Source organism: Sceloporus occidentalis, unplaced genomic scaffold (assembly GCF_023333645.1).
Source record: "Sceloporus occidentalis isolate IW3139 unplaced genomic scaffold, rSceOcc1.0.p SCAF_66, whole genome shotgun sequence".
NCBI classification, from domain to species: domain Eukaryota; kingdom Metazoa; phylum Chordata; class Lepidosauria; order Squamata; family Phrynosomatidae; genus Sceloporus; species Sceloporus occidentalis.
This window is the reverse complement of record NW_028317046.1, coordinates 3,105,890-3,130,143: the sequence shown is the minus strand read 5'-3', so window position 1 is coordinate 3,130,143 and position 24,254 is coordinate 3,105,890. Positions and strand designations below refer to the sequence as shown.

At 44.1% G+C, this 24,254-nt stretch overlaps 1 protein-coding gene across 1 annotated transcript; it reads left to right on the top strand.

Annotated features, from left to right (window-relative positions):
- The first annotated feature begins 1,130 nt into the window (after positions 1-1,130).
- LOC149286887 (mannan-binding lectin serine protease 2-like) lies at positions 1,131-22,498 on the top strand. The gene is made up of 12 exons (XM_089493690.1): positions 1,131-1,373; positions 2,848-3,014; positions 10,168-10,387; positions 11,088-11,265; positions 11,793-11,915; positions 12,742-12,935; positions 14,933-15,080; positions 17,066-17,184; positions 20,459-20,537; positions 20,907-21,041; positions 21,237-21,314; positions 21,723-22,498. The coding sequence occupies exons 1-12, from the start codon at positions 1,131-1,133 to the stop codon at positions 22,496-22,498; spliced, it is 2,460 nt and encodes an 819-aa protein (XP_089349816.1).
- The last annotated feature ends 1,756 nt before the right edge of the window (positions 22,499-24,254 follow it).

Here is a 24,254-nt window from a genome sequence, read left to right as displayed (position 1 = left end):
GAATGGGATACAGGAAAGGGTTAAAATAGCTTTTTCAACCCATACATCTTTTCCCTATAGAAAATTGAGATTTTTCCCAGCGATGGATAAATTATTTTCTTAAGGGTCGTCAGTTATTGGCACAATTTCCAAATTTTTTGGAAGACTGAGGAAAATGCCTTCTGAGTTTAAACAAAGAATGCTGCAGAGTGATTTATTTCGCTTTTTTATTGTATGTTTTATAAATGAATGATGCTGAAAGCTGTGAATGCGATCGTTTCCCTTTAAATAAGGATTTGCTGCCCTCCTCATTTTGGGTTTCTGGACGTATAGAAACCTCAGCGACGCTGCCTTTGTCTGCTGTGCTCTTTCTAGGAAGCGGTTCGTCTTAAACTGGAATTTATTACCGAAAGGTACTCGTTACTTTGTCATCCGCGGTATCCGTAATTAATGGCAAAGCTTTGCCGTTCGGGAGAAGGGAGTCTTTCCTTTTGTTCGGGGAATAATCTCTTAACCTCCCATGATCTGTGCGGCTGATATACCCCCCCCCCCCCCGAATGGTTATAATTTACTGAAAATAAAGGAAATTAAACTTAACTTCTAAGTCACGTAAAGTCATCCAATAAAGATCTCCTGCATTCCCGCATACGTGCCGAGGGCCGCGTCTCTTAAAGGGTTAATCGTGTCAATATTTTATAAACTTGTCTTTATTTGCCTTGCAGAGCGTTTCTATGTGAAATAATCTGCGGAGCCACCGGAGCCCAGAACGTTAGTGACGCGTCACACGGCGGCCCTGTATGCAAATGAAGCTCCGCCTATACATTATATCATGTCAAAATGTCAAAGAATCCCAAGTTTACTGAACCCTGCAAAAAAATAGATAAGAATTCAATTTTTTTTATTAAAATCTAAATATGGCGAAATATTTCTGCTGTATTATTTTTTTCAGCAGAAATTATTCTAAAAATCTTTCGGAGGATAAAGCAGCGAGTAATCGGTTCCCAAAAAATTGCGCCCCTCAACCCGAAGGGTTAAGTTAATTTTTCACCATTTAATTTTAGTAATTGCTGTAACTTTAACCCCTTCAGTTGGACAGGAATCGGCTGCCTGGTCCTGAAAGGGTTATCTCAGGAATGGAATCCTCTGTACCGATGGATCCCGACGCAGACGCATCGCTTAATTGTCTCTCGCTGGGTGGGAGACGTCAGCTTTTGGGTCGGGGGAGAGGATATAAGGGACGGACGCTCCAGGCAGAGCTCACTCGCGCATCCTCCGCTCCTCGTGAGAAGATGCAGCTGCTCGGCTCGGCGGGGTCCCTGCTCCTGCTGCTGGCTTGGACCGTCGGAGCCGCGTCCCAGCCGGAGGACGAGAGGATGAGGATGAGCCGCAACCAGGTGAGGACCGGCGGGGACAACTGGGGGGGGATGAGGGAGGATGGGGACACCGGGGACACCGATTCAGAGTCGTGGATGGTGGCCGCTGGCAGGTGCAGAATTACTAAACGAATCTTATAATTTGTCATTAGCGGAAAGGGCAGCGGAGATGAAGGGTTTATTCCAACCGGAGGAGAGATGCCAGAACCAGAGATGATAATGGAATGGAAGGAAGTTTTACTTTACTGAGAGGGTGGTAGATGAGCGGAACAGCCTCCCAGCAGAAATGGTAGAGGATAATACAGTGAGGGTATTAAACATGCATGGGGTTGGCATACGGCTCCTGAATCTAAGACGAGACCAACGACTGAATGGATCTGTTTGCTGACAGGTTCCGGGATTCTGTGCACTTTAAAAACGGCAAATAAACTTCCATCCAAAGGGAGTTTTGGAGAAAATAAAAAAAAAACATTGCGAGATAATTTCTCCGAATCGATGTGAATTATTTTTTTGGGGGGGGGGGTAGTTTATGAGATTGGGAGACATGAGATGGTCGGAGGGACGTGCACTAAAAGATTTCCTTTAAGCTCGTTAATGTTAAAAAAGCACAATTTCCCCCAAAATTAACTGATTTATAGAGAAACGTAGTGTGGCCAGAATTGCAGGTCTTGTTAGAATTGCATGGATTGGTAAAATCTTTCCTGGCGAATAATAATAAAAGTGGGGTTAAGATTAGATTTTGAGGTCCAGAAGAACTCGAGATGTAGCCGAGGCTGAGGAAGCCATAATATATGTAAAGGGTTAATAGCGCCGTTAATATATGAAAACTTGGAAAGGATCAGCGGTGATTAACCATTTCATGTTTCACAATTTCATTCATTAAGCATTAAAACTCGTTTAACCCCGCGATTTCCTCCGGAAGAAATAAAGCAGCGAGGGGTGGAGACGCAGTAAAGGTGGAAACCACTAACGGGTTAATGAGAACCTTCACCCGTCTCACACCGCGAAAAACCGTCTCGGCTGATTACACGGAAACACGGAGCGAGGCGGAACGAAAGGAACCTGAAATGTAATCCGGGTCGTTGATCCGTCGGGGGTGGGAAGCGCGTCGGGCGATAGAGAGATTAGAGCGAGACGGGTAGACGAGCATCGGTCACATTAGACGGTTTGCAGTCTAGTAGAATCGGGTAGAATGTTGTGAATCATCAGTAGAAGCTACTAGCCAAAGAAATGTGTAGCCCTGGGGGTCCCAACAAGGTATGTGGCCCCCTACCCCACCACCTCACCAAGATCATTGGCCATAGCAATCGGTTGACTCGATCCGTTCATTGGAACGTTACCCCAAAAGCTCCCAAACAGCTGGCGTTCCATAGCTTGGTCACCTATAGTGACCCCCGAGATCAGGATGGGGGTCATGGCTGGATGGCGGTGGCCCGAAGCCTTCTCCTGAAGGAATAACCATTGTCCGTGTTTTCCCATCTTCTCTTCTGTCCAGGATCTGGGCGCCATGCAGAAAGATCTCCTCCTCAAGTTACTTTCTGGACTGATGGATCATCCGCCGGAGGCCGACGCAGAAGCTTCCGATCCGGTGGAACCCAACGCGGTCCCGCATTCTCCTTCCATGAAGTTCCCGCATCTCCCGCCGCGCGAGCGCAAAGCTCCGTGCAAGAATTTTTTCTGGAAAACCTTCACCGTTTGCTAGTAACGACCAAACCCCCTCTTCTTCTCTCCCCCCCCCCCATTTCCCTCACGGTCCCTTCACCCGCTTTTTAAAAACAAGAAAAATTAAGGTTTCACAGAATTGGAGATCCCGGGAAATCGTCCTTGATGCCCGCTGACCGAAATACTTGTTAAAAATGGCATTTAATATTAAAGTATGTGAGTCATCCTGCGCAGCCCGCGTCTTTATGAGCGTCTGATTATTTTTGGAAATTTTATTGTATCAGATTGGAGAAGGTGGAGATTTAACCCTCCGAGTCCCCTGAAATAGGGGTATATATTGTGTTGTTCATCCTGTCTGGTACATAATGTGTTAAACTGCATAAAAATACTCAAATTGGAAGAAGAGACGTGAAACCCTCGGCGTATTTACAGAAATATCCACAAAACAAATAAGACAAGAAACGCAAGGTACCGGCGTATAAAGAAATGACAAATAAAAGATCCACAAAAGTATAAAAGACAACAAAGACAATATTTTATCATTTCTACCAATTTTAACAAAAACACACACCGTACCTTCTGTTTTTCATATTATATATATTATATATGAAAGAACAGACTTCATAAAGCATCAGCAAAGCAAGTATACAGCGCTGGGGGTAATTACTGTATACAGCGCTGGGGGTAATTACTGTATACAGTGCTGGGGGGTATATTACTGTATACAGCGCTGGGGGTTATATTACTGTATACAGCGCTGGGGGTTATATTACTGTATACAGCGCTGGGGGTAATTACTGTATACAGTGCTGGGGGGTATATTACTGTATACAGCGCTGGGGGTTATATTACTGTATACAGCGCTGGGGGGTTATATTACTGTATACAGCGCTGGGGGTTATATTACTGTATACAGCGCTGGGGGTTATATTACTGTATACAGCGCTGGGGTTATATTACTGTATACAGCGCTGGGGGTTATATTACTGTATACAGTGCCGGGGGTAATTACTGTATACAGCGCTGGGGGTTATATTACTGTATACAGTGCGGGGGGTAATTACTGTATACAGCGCTGGGGGTTATTACTGTATACATCACTGGGGGTAATTACTGTATACAGTGCTGGGGGTTATATTACTGTATACAGTGCTGGGGGTTATATTACTGTATACAGCGCTGGGGGTTATATTACTGTATACAGTGCGGGGGTAATTACTGTATACAGCGCTGGGGGTAATTACTGTATACAGAGCTGGGGGTAATTACTGTATAGGTGTTAGAAGGAGTCTGACGCGTTTCGTGTTCTCTTCACCGATGGCAGATTTTGGATGATTTTATCTTCATTCAGGGGTATTAATGATCCTTTGTCTTCCTTGGTGATTCCGGTGCGGAGGGCAGATCCGTCTTCTATGAATTATTAGCGTATATTAATCGTTGGCTGTAAACCTTATTGTGCAACAGGAGACAGAAGGGCCGGCCCGCCGGACGATACCGATCACTTATGGAAGAAATAAGTAATAATTCACTAAAATACTTTTTAAAAATGAATGGAAGCAGCCGAGTGGGGAGATTTATGGGGGGCGGGGCTTGGGAAGTAGGGTGTCACACAAACTGGCAGCGCTACTGGGCATGTGCACAACTCCGCACATGCTCAGTGTGCATTCTCCGGGGTCCTGACTCCCGCTGTCCCATCGAGCTCTCCCTGTGTGCCAAAAAGTGGGGCAGAGGAAGAGCTCGGAGGGACATGGGGATAGAGTTCCAAATGTCGGGACAGTTGGGAGGCATGTGTTTGTTAGAACCCGAAAATCACACGCAGCAAACTCATAAAGCTGAGTTCAGTTCCAGAGAAAACCAAAATCTGACACTTTCTTCAGCGCTGCGGAGACGGAGATATCGCAACTCAGATGTAAACATGAAAAGCCTGCGCAGCTGCTGCTCCGATTTCACCGAGTCTTTACAAGTAATACCCGAGATAAGATGTGGTATCTGCCATCAGGAAACATAACCCCAGACTGCGTCACATCAGTATCCTCTTCACTGAGTCTGTACGTATCAGGAGACATCACCTTTAACTCCATTATATCACAGAGCGTCTCCTTCAATATTCCTTCAAACCCGAGACCCCGCGTGTCTCCTCTTCCAGTAGAGGGGGCTCTCTGGGCACTAACAAACCCGCATGGATACAGCACCATAATTGCCCCAGGCTCAGCACTGTTGGAACCTCTGGGACCTGAATCTTCCCACGGTTTAGGGGACTGTTGGAGTCCATTTTGCAAGCGGACAGATGCACTTTACTGCATGCAAATCGATACATGAATGACTTCGTTATCGGAGACTGAAAATGTGTTTCCTGTCTCGTTTAACTCCTCCCCCAGTTGTCGCCAATGAAACAGGAAGTGTACGCAGAAACCATACTTCCTGCACATGCTTAGACTGAAAGAACTGAGCATTCCATACAAACGCATTGAACATGAACAAAGGTTACGTTGGGTCCTTATAGACTTTTCAGACCCCCAATTGTTCGTCATCTCCACCCTAGACATTTAACTCAATTGCCAAAATCTGAGAGTTTAGTGGATACTATGGAGGCCTCATGGGTCACATGAAGACCAAGTTCTTTTGAGGACACCATGGCTTCCCTGACAAGGCTGGAACTCTATGTTAGATCTTAAACGTCCATCACAAAGCCTTTTGTTGGCTGCCCCTGGATGGAGCCATCGCTGCCCCTCCGGTGAGAAGTAAATGAATCGGGGGCAGGAAATTCTGTTAATGTTATTATGTATTTGTAGAGAAACCAATGTTTATTGACGCCCCGTGGAGTCCAGGGAGAAGCTCTCATCACCTATCTGGTCCTTAAAGGGTAACGGAAGTCCGGTTAAGCCGTCCCAGGGGTAATAAGCAGTTCTGACAGCCCCGGGATGTCGGCGATGTCTGACTCCGGCCGGCGGGTCCGCGGCACAAAGCAGAACCAACACGCAGCGACTCTGCCGCCCGTCACCAGACCTACGCTTAATGGGCTTTGATAGATCCATGAAGGAAGATGTTACACGAAGCCTTCGCCGTACGTCAGAGCCGATAATTACCTGTCACAGACTGAGGAGAAAATGTCACCGGCCACTGAATCCGTCCGCAGCGCCCACTGGCCTCTTATAACATATGTTATGAAACCTAAGCGGCAGATCGGCCCCATCCGGCCCCCGTCTAGTCTGCCCGTTTCTCCAGCTGTAAAGACTCAAACCTTAATCAGTCGTTTTAGATTCAGGAGCCGTATGTCTGTCCCATGCATGTTTAATACCCTCGCTGTATTACCCTCTACCACTTCTGCTGGGAGGCTGTTCCATTTATCTACCACCATCTCAGTAAAGCAAAACAATCTGCTTTCAGACCAATTAAATTCTGGTCGAATTCTTATTTTTTTTCCATTTCGCATGGCGTATTTTGCGTAATCATTTTGTGGGGTAAATCCCTCGTCCGAAGGTTTAAAGCATAAATCTGAGTGACGCAGAAGGTCCTCTAAGTTGGACGGATGGATGTGTTAAATCTAATTACCCTCAGCCGGCGGGGTAACCTCTGATGTCACACCTGATATCATCAGCCTGCAGACCCAGCACGTTGTCACCCGCGGCCCACGGCCGGCGTCTGGAGCTCTGCTCTGATAACACAGCATGAAAAAAATCCCACTGTTAAAAATATTACAAAAATATATATGAAAAAAAAATAATAATATAATAACAGTGATGAGTGGGAATGGGTGAAGAGAGTGCTCACTCAGTTTAGTGGGAGTGGGTGAAGAGTCTGCCAGGAGACTGCTCTGTTTCATCCGACAAGTCATTCTCTTTCACAGTTTGTACAAGATGCTCCCATACTTTCCAAGTGCCCCTGTTCAGTTTGACCAGTCCCTTTTTGGACCCAAATCCTGTTACAAAGATTTGGGTCTAATTCCTATGGCACCGGGGTATCCAAAGTTACAGAACTATAGGAAGGATTTACACCCTGACTGCATCCTTCGTGTGCTCCTTTTAGTGCTTTCTATGCGGTCCCTGTATGTGGAAGACAGGACTGGATACATTGTATTACAGCTTACGGGGAGGAATAATATTCCTTAAGAGATAAGAAAGTCCCCTAAAAGCCTCATCATTGACTCATCAGCCTAATAATGAATATGATTTCTGTTACAGCCTTAAACCCGCCATCTTTAATCAATTTAACCCTTTCCAGTGCGAAGCATAAGAAGGGCCCTGGAACAGTTTATCGCCCTAATAGTTTAATATCTTCCTAGAACCTGGACCTTTGTACATGAAATAACGATAATATCAGGCAGCGGTGGGTAACGATGTATCAGACACTTCCTACTGCTAACAATTCCACTGATTATTATTATTATTATCTTTTATTTATATACCGCCAACAATCTACCCAGCGCTTAACACAATACGCTTTTAACCCTTTTCGTGCGGCGCTCTGCTTAGCCCCCCTCGTTTTTTTCGCGGGGTTACTGCAAAGTGTTGAGTTTGGGTAATTTGGGATGCGTCTGACCCCTGGCCCTCTGTCTCTTTTCACGGTACGCCTGTCCTCTCGCTGCAGACAGGCTGTCTGATTTGTCTCGCAGTGCGTCGGACGCGGGGTCCCCAGAGCGCGCCGCGTTTGATTTTCGCCTGTTTGATTGTCTTTGTGTCTCTCCAGACATCGTCTTCTTCCTTCGCACGCGGCGGATGGATAACACGATGGAATCTATGGAGACATCCTTGTGATCCGGATCCCCCGTTTCAGTATTATCGCAAATATCTAGCAAAGTTTTGGGGTAAAATGATTATTATTTGTGATTCTTATGTATTGATTTATAAAGTCACAGCGTTGTACAATTGAATTGGAATTAAGTTGGAAATTAGAGTTGGCCTCTGTATCAATGACATTGGTGGCGGGAGAGCCGCGCCGCGCACTGACGGTGTCCAGAGAGGTGTGTTTTTGTTTAAGGGGTGTGGTTAGAGGTGGTAAGAGGTGTGACTGGGGTGGGGTTTAACCAAAACTATTTATGTGACTTTGTGACCCACAGATAGGTCTTTTAGGGCTGTAGAACCCTGCGATACCCTCATACCCAACAAACATTCTAAGCACCTAGAAGAGAAGGGCATCAGGGGAGGAAACAGGGGCATCAGGGAAGGAGAGATAGGGGCATTGGGGGAAGGAAGAAGGATACCAGTGATGTCCCTACCCATGTAGTCAGTCTATCCAATGAGTTTTTTTATTTCACAGGCAACCATTTAATTTCTTTCATTCATTCACTCGCACAAAACCTGTAAAGGCGGATTTTGCCGCCCAGAACCAGTAATTGCATTTAGGTTTTAAAACTCTGACTTCTCCAAACCAGACTCCGGTCAACGAGATTGTTGGTGATAAAAAACGAGTCACGCCACACAATTCACGGCTTGAGACTCTTCCAAACGAATGGCCCCTTGACAGGCATCTCGATTATCCGTCTGTTGGGTAACATTATCGCTGCTGTATTTTGGGCTAAACAGTGACTTTTAAGCCTGACAATATATCCTGACACTTTACTGCCACCTACTGGCCATTCGGTGCAGCTACCAGCCGGCAGATCAGCGATCAGCAGATGCAAAAGGCGAGAAAGATTACATTCATTATTAAACTTCTTTTTGTCTATGAATTAAAATCTGACCTATTAAGTGCAAATTCGTAGCAGCCATAATCCTCAGGTAACGGGGATTTATAAGGATCGGCCACCATCTAAACTGCCAACAGCGCTGCGGAATATGATGGCGCTATATAAATGAATTAGTAATAATAAGGGGTATGTCCGTGCGTCACACGCTATAAAGTGGTTTCCCAATATGATATGGAAGATACTAATATCTCTTAACAGATATCAAATGCTCCAAAACAGAAGAGTAATGATCTCTCTGCGCCGAGCCCCCGCCTTTCAGATTTGATTAATCAGTCCCAATTCCCATTTATTCCGGTGAGACAGCCGCCGCGGGAAGATTAATACGCTGCCAGCTTCCTTTCGCCTCACCTGTTGTGGTCAGAGAAGTCCTTGGAAGGATGTCGTATGTATTAATGCTCTCTTGGAGCTCTAAGGATCTGATAATACGGAGCCGGCCGGCCTTATCTCGAGAGCGCCTCTCAAACACTCACTCCCATCACCCTCATTCATACATCTGTGCTCAGCATGGCCAAAGGCACCAGAATGTAAGATCTGAAGCAACTCGGTGTCTTTGCCGCAGTATTAAACCCCTACCTGGGAGCTGTCAGGTTTTGCCCTACCCAACCCCCCCCGAGTTTATGGGTAATAAATTAATTCTACTTACAGATTCATTTTCCGGGCTGTAAGCAAATAAACCTCAGCCAATCGGTTATTTTATTTGTCTTAGATTCAGGAGCCGTATGTCTATCCCATGCATGTTTAATCTCCTCACTGTATTACCCTCTGCCACTTCTGCTGGGAGGCTGTTCCACTCATCCACCACCCTCTCAGTAAGGTTTTCCACGTTATCCGCTGTGTTTTGTATAAATAGCACGTTTTCTAGGCCACCGAGCTGCCTGCGCTTTTGGGATTATTACAGAAATCCACAGATAAACATTGTACTTCAAACAAAGCCAGATTCCCGTAGGTCAGTGGCCGCAGTGGAGAGCCTCACCGATCAAAGGTGTGTTACGAGCAAACAGCTTACGGGACAAAACATTTTCTGAGAACACGACAGAGTCATGAGGTATGGAGGATTTTCCTTAATTTTTCAGATCTAAAGAATGAATTTTTTTTCAAAACTTTTTTTGAGAATGAAATGTTATTTTGAGGACAGCGTATGTTAAGATATCCATAGAGAAGATCTAAATATAATTTTTAAAAAATGCAAAAAACTGTAAAAAAAAGGACAGTTTCGGACCGTGGTCATTTTAATGATTTTCCACTTTTGACACTTTTATACTTTTTTATTATTTATTCACCTTTTTCATATTTAGTTGGAATATCATCGAATTAATTTTTGCAGGTTCTAGAACTTTGACGGCCTGAAATAATTATTCTTTATCTGAGAAAATGACAAAAATCTAAATTTAAACGGCTCTAAAAGTGAATAACGAAATGTTTTAATGTCCTTCTCCGTGATTCCGATGTTTTGTCTGTTTTTGGCAGGTTGTGTTTTTTATTTCTGATCGTCATGGTGACCGGCGCCGACGGCGTAGAACTAACAGGGCTTTCTGGGAGAATCACTTCTCCGAGTTTCCCGAAACCCTATCCCAACGATCAGACGCAGACCTGGACGATCACTGCTCCGGTGGGACATCGCATTAAGGTCTACTTCACGCACTTCCACCTGGAGCTCTCCTACCTGTGCGAATATGACTACGTCAAGGTGAGCGGCCAGCGGCAGCGAGTTATATACAGAAAGACCATTTTTTGGGTTAATTTGTAAAGAAATTAATTTGTAAAAACATATGATTCCTAATGTCGCAAAAAGGCTGAAAAAATTCAGTGTAAAAAAATAGGAAGTGGCGCAAGCAGCGTGGCGCCGGTCCGCGGGAAGCAGGGGCTTCCACCCGCTTCTGCCATTGCTTTACCGCGTCATCACGCTAACTCCAGCAGATGCGATTTTCAACATTTCTCCCATCTCTATTAACAAACGATTAAGCAGACAATTCCGCGTTAAAACAGGCTAAAGGCCGAGCCACGTTCACTTACACCGGATTTTGATTTAAAGGGTTAATACCTCACGGGAAGAGTTCACTTTGGCCATGATGCTGGCTGCTTGCGTAATCCAGATTTACTTTAATTGCTAATCATTCTACGTTTGCGGAATAAACACCGGTGACTGTTACCCGGATCCACAAAAAAAAAGGAATTTTGAAAAATGCTGTGAATTTATTAAATTTTTGTGGTTTTTTTGTTTATTACACAACAAGTTCTCTCCTGAGTTCATATTTTCCTGTAAATCTCAGACAATGATCAAATAAAAAAAAAAAAAAGAATGATTATTAAAGCAAATGTAAAATGCCGGTTGTGTCCCGGGTGATGTAAATAAAGTGATTCTTGTGCTTATTTTGCTTGTTTTATAGCTTGTTTCCAAAAGGACGGAGGTGGCTCACTTCTGTGGCAAGGAGAGCACGGACACGGAAAAAGCTCCAGAAGACGCCGTTTTTTACTCTTTGGATAATAAAATGACCATCACGTTCAGGAGCGATTACTCTAACGAGAAGGAGTTTATTGGCTTTGAAGCTTTCTATGCGGCTGAAGGTGACAGTGAACCCCTAAATCGGCAAAATGTTATAAATAATAATATTTATGTATAATATGAATTTATATTATTATTTTTATTATTTATAAATAATATAATTGCTATAATACGGCACCTCATATCTTTCATAACCCAGAATATTAAGGATCCCACAAGTGAATTAACTACTAGCCAGGAGCTTCTGGTGTATAGGAGCATAAAATGTTAATATGCGTCCCAGAAAATTCCCCCACAGAGAGGGGTTGTTGTTGGGATGGTGTGTTTTGGAGAGCTAGAACAGTATTTTTGAACTATAATGCAATTTTCACTACAATTTATAACGCCTAGATGTATGCTTGAATATTAATCAAATAAAGTTGGCAAGGAGAGTTTTTTAAGCTTTCACTGGCAGTTATATTATTAGCGAGCAGGAAGTTGCCAAAAAACAACAGGAAGTGAGGAGTGCAAAGGGAAATTACTTCCCCCAGTCTCAGGGATTGACATAAATTGAAAACCATCATTTTCTTTCCTCTTTTCTTATTTTTAGACATTAACGAGTGCGAGGTGGACCCAGAGACCTGCGATCACTTCTGTCACAATTATATCGGAGGATTTTACTGTAGCTGCCGAGCTGGATTTAACCTGCACAGCGACAAGAAAATTTGCATAGGTGGGTGAATTTAATTTTTTTTAAAAATCAACAAACTTCTTTATTCTCTAGTCTGTTCACATGTTTTACAGGGAGATTTTGGGGAGTATTCAAAAAAAAAAAAGTTAAATTTAGTGAAAGTTTCGAATTGCAAAACGTTATCGAACTTGTTCTGATGATTCTAAATCTAAAAAAACTCGCTTAGGAAAATAATTAATTCAGGAAAAATCCTTAAATCTCCCACAATTGTGAATTGTTGTTTTTTTAAATAGCCCAATAAGGGAAGAGGGAAGTACCGAGTGACAGAGGAGAACCCTCTAATAATTAGCGAGACCCCCATTACAACAGCATAGAAAATAAAGAATGGATCCCACCGCTGAACCAGTCCAAAAAAAGGAGGGATAATAATAACAATAAAAAATTTAAGAATCAAGAGCCTTTTAGTGTTATTTTTGCCTCAATGCTTGAATGTACATGTACTTTAATTTTGGTTCTCTTTTCAATGATGGTGGCTACTGGCCCCGCTAACTCACTAAGTAACCACTAAGGTCCCAGCCTTCATACACAAACAAGTGCTCCTTCTTCTTATCTACTCACCTCACATGTAACACTTGTGCTCACTGTTTTTTACACTCTCTGTATTATATGGACCTTTAACTACAACGCCTATTATTATTAGAGGATCACGGGAATTGTAGTCTGAGATTTCCTGGAGGGTTGTGCATTGGAATGATGTAACAAGGGGAAAATATTGTGATGGGTCAAGGGATCCTCTTATAAGATGGAAGACGAAGTCAAAGCTGTCTTTGGGTATAGCGGACGTGTTAATTTTATATCTCTGTCTTAGCGTCATGCGGCGGGCAGATCTACAAAGAAGGAATAGGTGAGATCACCAGCCCCGATTACCCCGGCGCTTACCCCAAACTCTCCAACTGCAAGTACACCATCCAAGCGGAAGAAGGCTTCTCAATCCATTTGAAATTTTTGGACTTCAATGTGGAGTCGCACCCTGATGTTTTGTGCCCTTACGACAGGCTGCAGGTGAGTGCTCGAGGACTAATGTATTTTAATAGTGGCCACCAAATGGTTCTACTAACGGATTTGTCAAGAGATAAAGATATTCTGGATGTAGCCACCTGTATTCAAGCAGGGATTCCAGCTGTGATATAGCAACATTAGCAATGTTCAGATATCATTGAATCAGAGTACAATAAGAAGTCGGCTCCAGCCTGTGTGACCCTGAGAATCTGCCCATTCACATCAGGATTGGGGTAAAGACCGTGAGATATGGGGCAAACCCTGTTTGGAGGCATGTGCATTTCTCACACTAATTAATAATTCTGTTTCCGTTACTCCCATCCATTGTTATCCATGGAGTAAGGAATGTGTGGTCCTATGCACATGGTCAGCCGCGTCTCCAAGAAGGTGGTTAATGCACCTCAACACCACAAAGGGTTACATTAAAATCTGTAGCTTAGAACAGGGGTCTCCAAACTATGGCCCTCCCCAGATGTTGCAGGACTACAGCTCCCATAATGCTCCTTCAGCTAAGAGGCCGACAGAGGAGTATGGGAGATGTGGTCCTGCAACAGCAGGAGAGCCGCAGTCTGGAGACCCCTGGCTTAGAACATTATTTGACCCAAAGACTCGCTAGCGATTTAGCACAATGTGCAGATCAAAATCTCGAGTCCCCTAAGATTCGCCAAAGGAGTCGCTGGATAATTGGAGAACTCTCGAAAAACAGCCTAGATTAAGGCCGTCGATGATCAAGTTGGACAGTCCTGGACTGAAGCACATTCTTTGAAGAATTACCCCCTATAGACCCCAATCCCAGGGCTTCTTCTGAAGAGGACCAAACGCTTAGAGAAATTTCAAAACAAAATGAAAAAGACGAGGAAAGAGCTTTTGGTGGCTTATCGCGACCCGCGTGTTATTAAATGAAAAACACATCGGTGTTGAGGCTGCTTTGCCCGCTCTGCGGACTCTCGTGAAACGGTTTCAATTTCAGGAGCACAAAGAAAATCCATTTGTTAAATACCCCGCTTCTGCTCTCTGCCGCTCGGCCCCCGGGGACTCTGGTAATTTTCCACTCTGTGCACTGGTTAATTTTCATTTTGGTTTTGGCAAAATCACTGTTTATTGTCACATGTGTTTAGAAGGCAGAGCGTGACCTGCTCCCCCACCTCGGCGCATGCATTTTATTTAAAGGGACAGGGAGCTGTTTGCTAGCAGCAGGGATCCTTGGGGGGGGGTGGAAGCCAAGTGTGGACCCCTGACAGTGTAGAGCGCAACACCTGTTAGATTCAGGGGCCCATATGCCTATGTATATATATTTACATTCCCTTGCTGTATTAACCCTTTACCACTTCTTATATTTAGGATAGCCTTACATTTACCCCCCAAAGGATTCAATTCCTTCATTGTTTTAACCTTCACTGCCGGGAGGCTGTTCCAAAAAAACTCTCTGGTCTTCTGTGTTTTAACTATGGCCTCTTATCTTGATATGTATTTCCTTATTTATTATTTTATATAGCATGTAACATGTATCAGATCACACAGATCATATCCTTTGGACCCTTTCGTCATATACCCAGCTTGACTTGCGTCCGGCCCAAAGCCTTGCGCATATCATGAATCGCTGGCCAGCTCCCCCATGTTTAAACCGATCCCCAGACTCACGCCAACCAAAACCTTCCAATATATCTACCCCCCCTCTGGATGTTTGGGGTCTCCGCGATGCCCGTCATAATGCTGATTCACTGCTTCATTCATAAGCCCTATTTTTTTTGTTGATCCCCCACTAACCTGACCCGATGAAGAGCTTTCTAGGTTGAAACGTTGTTGCTATTCACAGGTTAATAAAAATAAAATTTCTGATGTCATCATTTGAGTGCTCGTGGATTATTTCTGATTTATGTTTTTATGGTTAATCCCCTCCCCCCCATTTTAGCGCCTCACCTTTTTGTGTACATTTTTTGTAACCGCTGTGCGCACCGCCCCCCCCCAACCCTCTTCCATGTATTCTTTCTTTGTTTCAGATAAGAGCCGGTGTGAAGGATCTCCCCGCGCTGTGCGGAGACAGCTTACCTGCAGAAATTGACACCCGGAGCAACAGAGTGGAAATCGTCTTCACGTCTGATAGCTCCGGAGGCCACACTGGGTGGAAGATTCAGTACACCGCAAAAGGTTAGAGTAACCCCTGCTTCCCACGTGTCTCCAGACCTCTCGGACTTCTTCTCACTTTACCCCAAAAGTTAAAAAAAACCAAAACAGGTAGACATGGTGGCAAATACATGGAACTGCATTCCAGCTTAGGTGGTGGGAGGCAGAATTTAAAAAAAGAGGCTCAACAGCTATAAGATTTTGTTGAGCAGAAAACCGGATTAAAAAAAATAAATGTGACCCTTTGTACAGAGGAATGGCCGTCTAGACACAGCAATTGACTCTTAAGAGATGAAATTCTGTATCTTTATTGCGGGAGAGCTCTATAAAATAAATGGAAGCGTTTTGCTGCTGTGCGTCAGACTCGAATTACCCTCTTGGTCTCATCCAAGCAATGACAGTTTTCCATGAATAAAAATAATAGCCCGGAATATGTGGTTTGCACGGAGGAAGTGGGCAGGAATTAAAGAAAATAAAGTGCAAGTGGGTTTTAATTGGGAAAGTGGAAAAATAAATAGCAGGAAAAAGATAAAATACCAAAGATCTACACTTTTCACCCGCCTAGAATCTGCTGTATGATCTCCTCGTACTAGTTCCAAAAAAGCTAAATTAGGGATTTGCTTCGGTGCCAATGATACATAATGTGATATTATAAATGAATTACAAAAATATATAAAAAATAAATATACCCAGAGAAACACAAAATATGCTTCACAATGATGTCTGCCATTCGGGATCCGTTAGATCGCTTCAGAAGCTCGTCCACGCAGACAGTAATGCAGTCTTAGGCCACATCTATGGCTCTATTCAGCGACCTGTCTTTAGACTAGATTTTTTGCTGAAAACTGAGATTTCACCCTAAAAATCCCACTGCAAATCAACTCCCATGACGCAAATCCCAAAACTGCTCAAATACACATTTAGCAAGAGCATCTCATAACTACAGCGCAGCATGCAGAGTTTCCACACCTAACGTGCACCTAAAAAGATCAAAGCTAAAGAGTTTACTCTGTTCATTGCCACAGCAGCAGCTCATTGCAGCCAACGGTTCACAAACTGGTATGAGTAATTTTACGTTTGCTCATGCTTGTTTACTTGTTCTGCTTTTGCAGCTGATACTAAGTATCCATCCATATAATTAGGTTTTAAAAAATGACTCCGTTACACGTATGTGTAAGCGGGAGGACTATTGTTCTCTCTCCGCTGTTTTAATAATTTATTTATCGTATGTGAGAGCAGTTACTCTCCCCGTACTACATATTTATTTATGGTTTCGTACTATTTGCCATTTCCTTTTATTTTCTATTAGTGGTATACTTCAGAAAAGTCGTCCTGAAGATTTCCACATTTAGAACCAACTGCTCAATTACGTTATTTTCTCAGTGCATTGATGAGTAATAATATTATTACGTACGATTGGTTCCCCCAAAATACTTTTGCACCCTATTTTTTGTTTTCATAAGAAACTATTCCTATAGAAGACACCGCGAAGTCTATGAAACAGTTAAATCAGAGGCATGTAATTAGGTGTTTGAGACCTCTTTTAATGTTACTGCCCCTGTGTTGAATTTGCGCACTTTAGTACAATGTCCAAATCCCAGGTGTTTGGTGACAGAGGATCAGTAAATAAAGAGTGTTTATTTTACTGAACTACTAGAAAAACTGGGATTTCCCAGCAAGAGCTTTGCGCATGACGTGGCAAGGTCAGAGGCAGCATATGATGTCATAATACGGAAAAGACGGTGGTCGGGGAGCGTTGGGACAGTCAATGGTTGTAAAGGAGAGGCAACAAGGGGCAGAAGCATGAAAAAAAAACACAGCGACAGAATGAAAAAACCTCTGCGAGATGTGGGGATTTGGGGCAGAAAGAGGGACTGTCCATCCTGAGGAGGGAAACTTTGTTAGTTTATTCATTTTTATAGAGCTGTTGGTGGCAAACAATAGCAATCCCGTTGGTTACTTTGTAGCTGAGTATAGATGCTATAAACTATTTTGTTTCTCATTCATAGCCCTTCCATGCCCTAATCCGGTGCTGCCACCCAGAGGCATCTTCAGGCCCCAGCAGAAGACATACGTGGTGAAAGACAAGCTTTCAGTCTCCTGCGAGGAGGGCTATGTGCTGCTAGAGGTGAGTCGTTACCTCCTTTCACACTTAAAATACTCATTCCGTACAATGGTGAGAATTCATTACGAACCCCACGGGGTTAATAAACCCAGGAGTTTGCGGGCGCGTTTAACTTAGCGGCTCCCTGATATCGCTATGCATTACCCAGGGCCGGCTCAGCGGGACTGCAGTGTTTGGGAGTCAGGATGTAGGGACTGATCACCTTAACAGTTTGCAAGTCAGTGCAAAAAGCACTCGATACAATTCCACATACATTAGACTATAAATAAAGTGATAAAACAGGATAAAAAAGGTCAGTCTTATTAACCGATTAAGGACTAGAGAGGGAAACTGAACAAGCGGTAATATATACCTTATTGGCTCGAATATAGGCCGCACTTTTTTCCCTCCACTTTAAGTCTTTAAAGTGGGGGTGCGGCCTATATTCGGGGTCTAGCGCCCGACGCCCGGGACATGCAGCGGGGTTAGGATACAGATCCCCCGCAGCGGTGCAGGGGACCTGTATCCTACTCTCCGACGGGGGGGGTGCCGGCCCAGGAGGTTGTCTAAGCACATCGTGCGTTTTACCTCTGCCCCTCCGACTTACCGGAGCAGACTCCCGGGTGTCTTGCGGGGCCGGCGGGGGACATCTACGCAATACGCGTATACAACTTCCGGTGCCAGCACATCCGCTGAGTGCCGGCACCGGAAGTTGTATATGCGTATTGCGTAGATGTCCCCCGCCGGCCCCGCAAGTCACCCGGGAGTCTGCTCTGGTAAGTCGGAGGGGGGGCAGAGTGGCAGCATATCTCGGGGGGGGGAGGGAGGAGGAGGACAGTGGCAGCATATCTGGGGGGGGGTGTTACAGGGTCACCGTACCCAAGGCTGGGTACCCCTGTTTGAGGGCTGAGGAATCACCAATCAGTCCCTCATACGGATAGCACTCAGCTATCCACGGATCATCCAGACCACCATTCGTAGTAAACCAAGAAGAACTCTCTTTATTACAAACACACAGAACTTATATACAATCTCAATGCAATGTGCACCGAACCCAACCCCCACTCCCATCAGCCACATCCCATCACAAATCCCATCAGTATACAGGGGATGTATCAGGTGAGGGGATTACAGAATACAATGGGTTCCCCCACCTGTGTTATCCCCCCTGTAGTGCGGGTGCCGTCTGGGCAGACAGGGCTGTGCTGGCTGATTAAGAGCCCCAGCCAGATTATAGGATCGTCTCTTTGAAGGCTGGGGCTGAATCCACATCAGTCTCTGGGCCGGTTACACAATAAACACAATATAATATATTACCGGGTCACGGGATACGGAACCGGACACAAAAGTGCTCCGTGACCCGGCTAAACTTCATATGACACACGAGCCAGCTAGCCTGGCCCTGTCACAGGGGGGGACAGTGGCAGCATATGTCGGGGGGGGGAGTGGCAGCATATCTCGGGGGGGGGACAGAGTGGCAGCATATTTTTTTGGTGCTTTTTTAAAGAAAAAAATTTTGGTGTGCGGCCTATATCCGAGCCAATACGGTATATATATATATATACACACACACACACAATCAGACCACCCACCACCCATTTTTAAACATACCCCGCCCACTTTGTTCCTATGCTCCACCCCTTTTTTCATTACAGGAAGGGCAGTGGGGCTTATGCCTTTGGTAGGATGACCGCATTGGCTGTTTTTTTCCAGGACACGACAATATTTCCCCGGTTGCTAATCAACACCTGTCCACTCCTGCCCCCTGCAGTATGGAGGACTTTATATGTGTCGGTCATCTATATATGAAATATATCCTATGTACTGGGGGGGAGGGCAGATACGGTCACCCTGGACTGGTGTCCAGTAAGTGCAGCTCCACAGAACCCCTCATCTTCAATAACCCACAACAGCACAAAAATAAACTTTAAATCCCGTTGTACTTAGTTACTAGGTTAATATTTGGAAATATCGCCGTTCATCTCCCTTGTGTTGACACGTTATACTGCGATAGCGCCATTAAGCAGACGTGACCCACATGAGGCCGCTACACAGCCTGATTTAATTCCAGTCCACCCAATAAAAGAGGCCAGGAGACAGATTTCATTTGGAAAGAGTGCTTTGTCTGCCTGCCGCGGATCAAATGGATGCTCGCTTTTACCGTTTATCTGCCTTCTGCTTCCTTGTGTGCAATTAGATGGCGAGAAAGGGGTTGGCGCGATACCCCGATGATCCGTATACCGCTTAATATAGCACAGCAGAGACTGCATTAACTATAAAAATAAGACCATTAGGTTCCTGCAGGTGCCATTCTGACCAAAATAATTAAATCCCGTAACCTGATATAAAGTGAGTGTTAAGCCTCAAGTATTTGAAACGTCGTATCCCAGGAGCGGCCGTGTAATAGCCGAGTGCTATGGCTTCCTTGAAACGTCGTATCCCAGGAACGGCCGTGTAATAGCCGAGTGCTACGGCTTCCTTGCTATGTTAAGACGTCCAATAACTTTCACTGAGCGATCTGCGAAACCCTCAGAATGACATCATAGCGAGAAACGTTCATTCTAGAAAGACTTCCGGAGCGGTTTCAGAAGTTTTAGGATGCATTGAACACATGGCACGGTTTTAATTAGAAATAAAGGAATACGACCGCCTTTGTTCATAAATTTATCTTAAGAAATATCACTGTTCTGATTCAGGCTCCGCTGCGAAAAGCAGCACTTTTAGGAAAGGCCTACATTCTGAATTAAACGCGTGCATTCAGATTTGTACGAACCTCTGAAAATAGAGGGACCTCTGATGAAACAAATGAAAACTAAATGAGAAAGTTCTGAATATTCGTTCATTAGACCATTTTGGCCAACTTTCCCTTGCTCTGTGATGGGAGATAAAGAAGAGAGAAAAGGAAAGGAGAAAAAGAGAAGCGAGATGGTTGTCTAAAAAGAATGAGACAAAAACAAAACTTCACGGAATCCCTTTTGCTCTCCAGCACAAATATATTCTGCATTCCCGAATATTTAGTCCTTATAACGTACAGTCATTAAATGAGCACACTATGGGAGCCCTTACAATGTATAATGTTAGCTCTTTGGGCAGGGCCTTCCTTAACTTTTGCTGCCGTAATTACCATTTAATAGTCATGTGATGCACTATTACATCCAGTTTACCCATTGTACAGTGCTGCGGAATACGATGGCGCTATATAACTCAGCGATAGTAACAATAATTATAATTAACATGAGAAAATTAAAGAATCCACCGCATCCTCTCCTGTGGTAATAACCAGCTTTTCCTTCCGCAGAATGAGAAAACGGTGCCGTCTTTCACGGCGGTTTGTAAAACGAACGGAATGTGGGACAAGCCCCTGCCGACGTGCATCAGTAAGTTCCTTCCTCAGCCTCACAAAGAGGTGATAGATCCAAAATGGTACAAATAATAATAAAAAAGTAATCCTCGGCCAAATCCATCATTTAGCTTTTGCGTTGCGTTAATTCTACAATTTCCAGAAGCCAGTTTGCGGCTAAGGTCCCTCACAACTAAACACGGAAAAACGTTTTTATGTCAATCCAAATTTCAATTTTATTTTTTTCCTATTAATTTAGTACAAATATCATTTGATCAAAACAATTTCCAAATAAGTATTTTTTTTTTTTTTTTGGCTAACGATTGTATAAGTTTCCATGTTTGACTTCTTTTGGTTACTTTTGAAAGGACTTTTTACTAGCTCCCGTACCTTGTCTACTAAACAGTTGTTGACTGCGGAATGCCTGAAGATATCTACAACGGGACTTTTAAGTTCTTGACGCAGAGAGACGTGACTACCTACAACGCACTTATCCAGTATGAGTGCTCGGAGCCCTTCTATTACATGAAAGATCCTAGAGGTAAGACCTAATAAAACAAACAACTTTTAAGATGTGGAAAGTAGGCGTTATTGTCGAATACAGATAATTCTTTCACTTCAGCACAACTCGGGTCTTTACTTCTTACTCGTGAAGAAAGGTACCTCAGAACTTATATCATATTTTGTTAATTATAATACAGAATAAGTCTCATGGAAATATTTTCTGATGATTCAGGTCGGTACCGGTGCAGCGCTCAAGGATTGTGGGAAGAAACTAACACCCAGAGCAGAGTTTTGCCAACTTGTGTCCCCGGTAAGTCTGTAGTTCCTTCGCTTTCTAGTTTAGCAAACTATCTACAGATACGGTACTTTTATTAAAATGGACCATGTGGCTCCAGACGTCTAAATTGCACAGGTCAGAACATTAAATCAACCCATTTAACAGGGTTTACAGATTATTTCCGATATATTCGAAACCCACTTTCCGTAACCCCTCCGCACATCATCCAAACGTCCTGTTCTCCGTAGACCTTCTGTCCTCCATAGATCTTCATTGGTCAGAGCGTCCGGCTGGTCGATTAAGACGAAGCCTTTCTATTGTTCTCAACAGGCAGTGTCTAGTAGCTTGGGGATCAGATAACAGAGAGAGAACTCTTGGAAATTTGGAAAAGGTATTTTTAGAGATACCAGTAATACAGTTTCTATCTTTTCTTTGCCGTAGATTGTGGAAAAAGAACCAATATTGCCGTTCAGCGTATCATAGGCGGCACGAACGCAAAGCTGGGAAATTTTCCATGGCAAGTCTTCATAAACAGCCCGGTGAGAGGGGCCGGCGCGCTGTTACACGACAATTGGGTTATCACAGCAGCTCACGTGGTGGACCAAGCCGCCGATGACATATCAAGCATTGGCATGAAAATGGGCATCACCAACACCAACGACAAAAACTTCAACGGGCTACCTGAGGCTGTTTTCATCCATGAAGGTTACAAGAAAGGACAGTATGACAATGACATTGCCCTCATCAAACTGCAGAACAAAGCTCCCATCAATGACAATATTATGGGGATCTGCCTCCCAACGAAGGAGGAAAGGTTCCATATATCGCACTCAACTGCCAACAACCACGCAGGGCTGGTTGCCGGCTGGGGCACCACAGAGAGAGGAGTGACAGCGAGGTATCTGAAATTCGTCCAAGTTGACATTGTTGATCACGGAGAATGTAAAGAGACCTACAGAAGGAAATCGGATGACGCCAACCAGTACGTCGTTACTGAAAACATGATATGTGCCGGGTTCGAAGAGGGCGGCAAGGATTCCTGCCAGGGAGACAGCGGTGGAGCGCTGGCTTTCTTAGATAAGACAACCAACAAGTGGTTCATCGGAGGAATAGTGTCATGGGGGGTGGAGTGCGGCACAAAGGGTCTGTATGGAGTTTATACAAAAGTGAGTAACTACATCAACTGGATAGAAAACACCATCCAGAAACATGGCTAATTGTAGTTGGCTAATTTGAATTACATGTGAACCATTAGAATTAAATACATAAGTATAATCACCTTTGCCTTACATATTTTCATTTTTAACAAAATAAAAATAACAGGCCATCTTCTCAAATAAACACAGGTAATTTAAAGTTTCACAATTATGGGGTGGGGGGGGGGGGAATTAAACAGCCATAGGTTTCCATGGAAAGAATCCAAAAAACCAATGGCACTACTGAACATACCCCACAAGGTCTCAAAAGCTTCTGGAACGCAACCATGACGGGGCTTGTCATGCACACCAGTCCAAGCAGTTACCTACTTACCCATATGTCCACGCAGGCAGCGGGGGGCTAATGTTTTAGTGCGCAGGCACAGCTGATGTACACTTGCAGCATGGGGCCACATGCCTGTGATTCATCAGCCTCTTGGCGGCTTAGACAGCTGTCTGCAATACATTCAACGCTTGACCCTTACAGGCGGTTTTAAGATCTGAGTTATACCCATGTGGCGGAAATCTGGGCTCAGTTATTAGAGGTCCTGCTACATATCCGGCTGGTAAAAGGAACCAAAGAACATGTTACCATTAATCCAGAGGATACTTTATAAATAGGCCATTGTTACCAAAAACATACGCAAGACACATATTAAATTGTTTTATTTAAGAATATCCTACATTGACAAGTTCTTGTAAAAAGCATCCAAACACAGAACACATGACTGCAGCAAACAGCATTCCTGTTATTACTTACAGACCAAAACACCCCCCGCACTCTTGGAAAGAGGAGAGTTTCAAATCATTCTGAAGCGTGCTCATCACCCACCCCCACCAGCATCAAATTCTGGTCACATTGACTCACAATTCAATAACAGAAAAAAAAATGCACACATCATACAGCATTCACAGCAGTAGACATTTCAGAGGAAAAGAATACTACAAACTGGCTTCAAACTATAAAGGTTGCTTCAGGCAGAAATGGCCTCAGTCTTCCAAATGAAAGTCCGTTTGAATGCAAGAAACATTCGTACGTTACTTGCTCCCACTGCTCTCCAACACTCTCACCATTGCCACTGGATTGAGTAGACACATCTCGCCAAATTTAAAAGAAAAATAAATCCAAAATGCACCACCAGGTCTCTCTGCACCCTCTCTTTTTCTCGTTCATTCGCAAAGCCTCTCATTCCCTGGGTTACCACCAATCCCACAGTTCAAACAGCCTTCTGGTTCCACCTCACAGCCGTGCGTTCAAAGCGTCGGTACGACTTCCATGAAACAAAGTAGTGGATTAAAAAGGGATCACCCACCGTCTTAAGACTCGCCACGCGTGCAGCTTGGAGACTTCTTGATGGCAAAAGCTTGGAGGACAATAGTGATCCAGGGCAGGACATTTACAGCATTGTATGCAAGTGCAGGCTCCAGAGAGACAAGGTGAGGAGGAGAGATCAGCCGAGGCAATGGACAGAATGAAGGGAAGAGGAGAGCGTCCTAAACAAAAATCTGGGATGCCAGTTACATCGATAAAGAGATGCAAAACAAATAAAGTCTAAGTTAAACATCGGGTCGACTGATGGACAATGGCTTTCTTCAGCATGCAGGTTTCAGCCAACGGGAAGGTATTAAAACAACAGAGTACCAGCGTTTCAAACCATTAGAAAATGTACAAAAAAAACCTCCTCCTTAGCGGAAGAAACGCAGCCGAACACTGCATGCCGAATGAAAATTGATAAACAAAAAGTTCTATAAATGCGTTTTACAATATACTTACCAT

Excerpts from the sequence above, each read along its gene's own strand:
- LOC149286887 (XM_089493690.1), top strand. The coding sequence starts at position 1,131 with ATGGATCCCGACGCAGACGCATCGCTTAATTGTCTCTCGCTGGGTGGG. Across the intron at positions 12,936-14,932 it reads GCCCTTACGACAGGCTGCAG|ATAAGAGCCGGTGTGAAGGA; the intron begins GTGAGTGCTCGA and ends TCTTTGTTTCAG. Across the intron at positions 17,185-20,458 it reads AGGGCTATGTGCTGCTAGAG|AATGAGAAAACGGTGCCGTC; the intron begins GTGAGTCGTTAC and ends TTCCTTCCGCAG.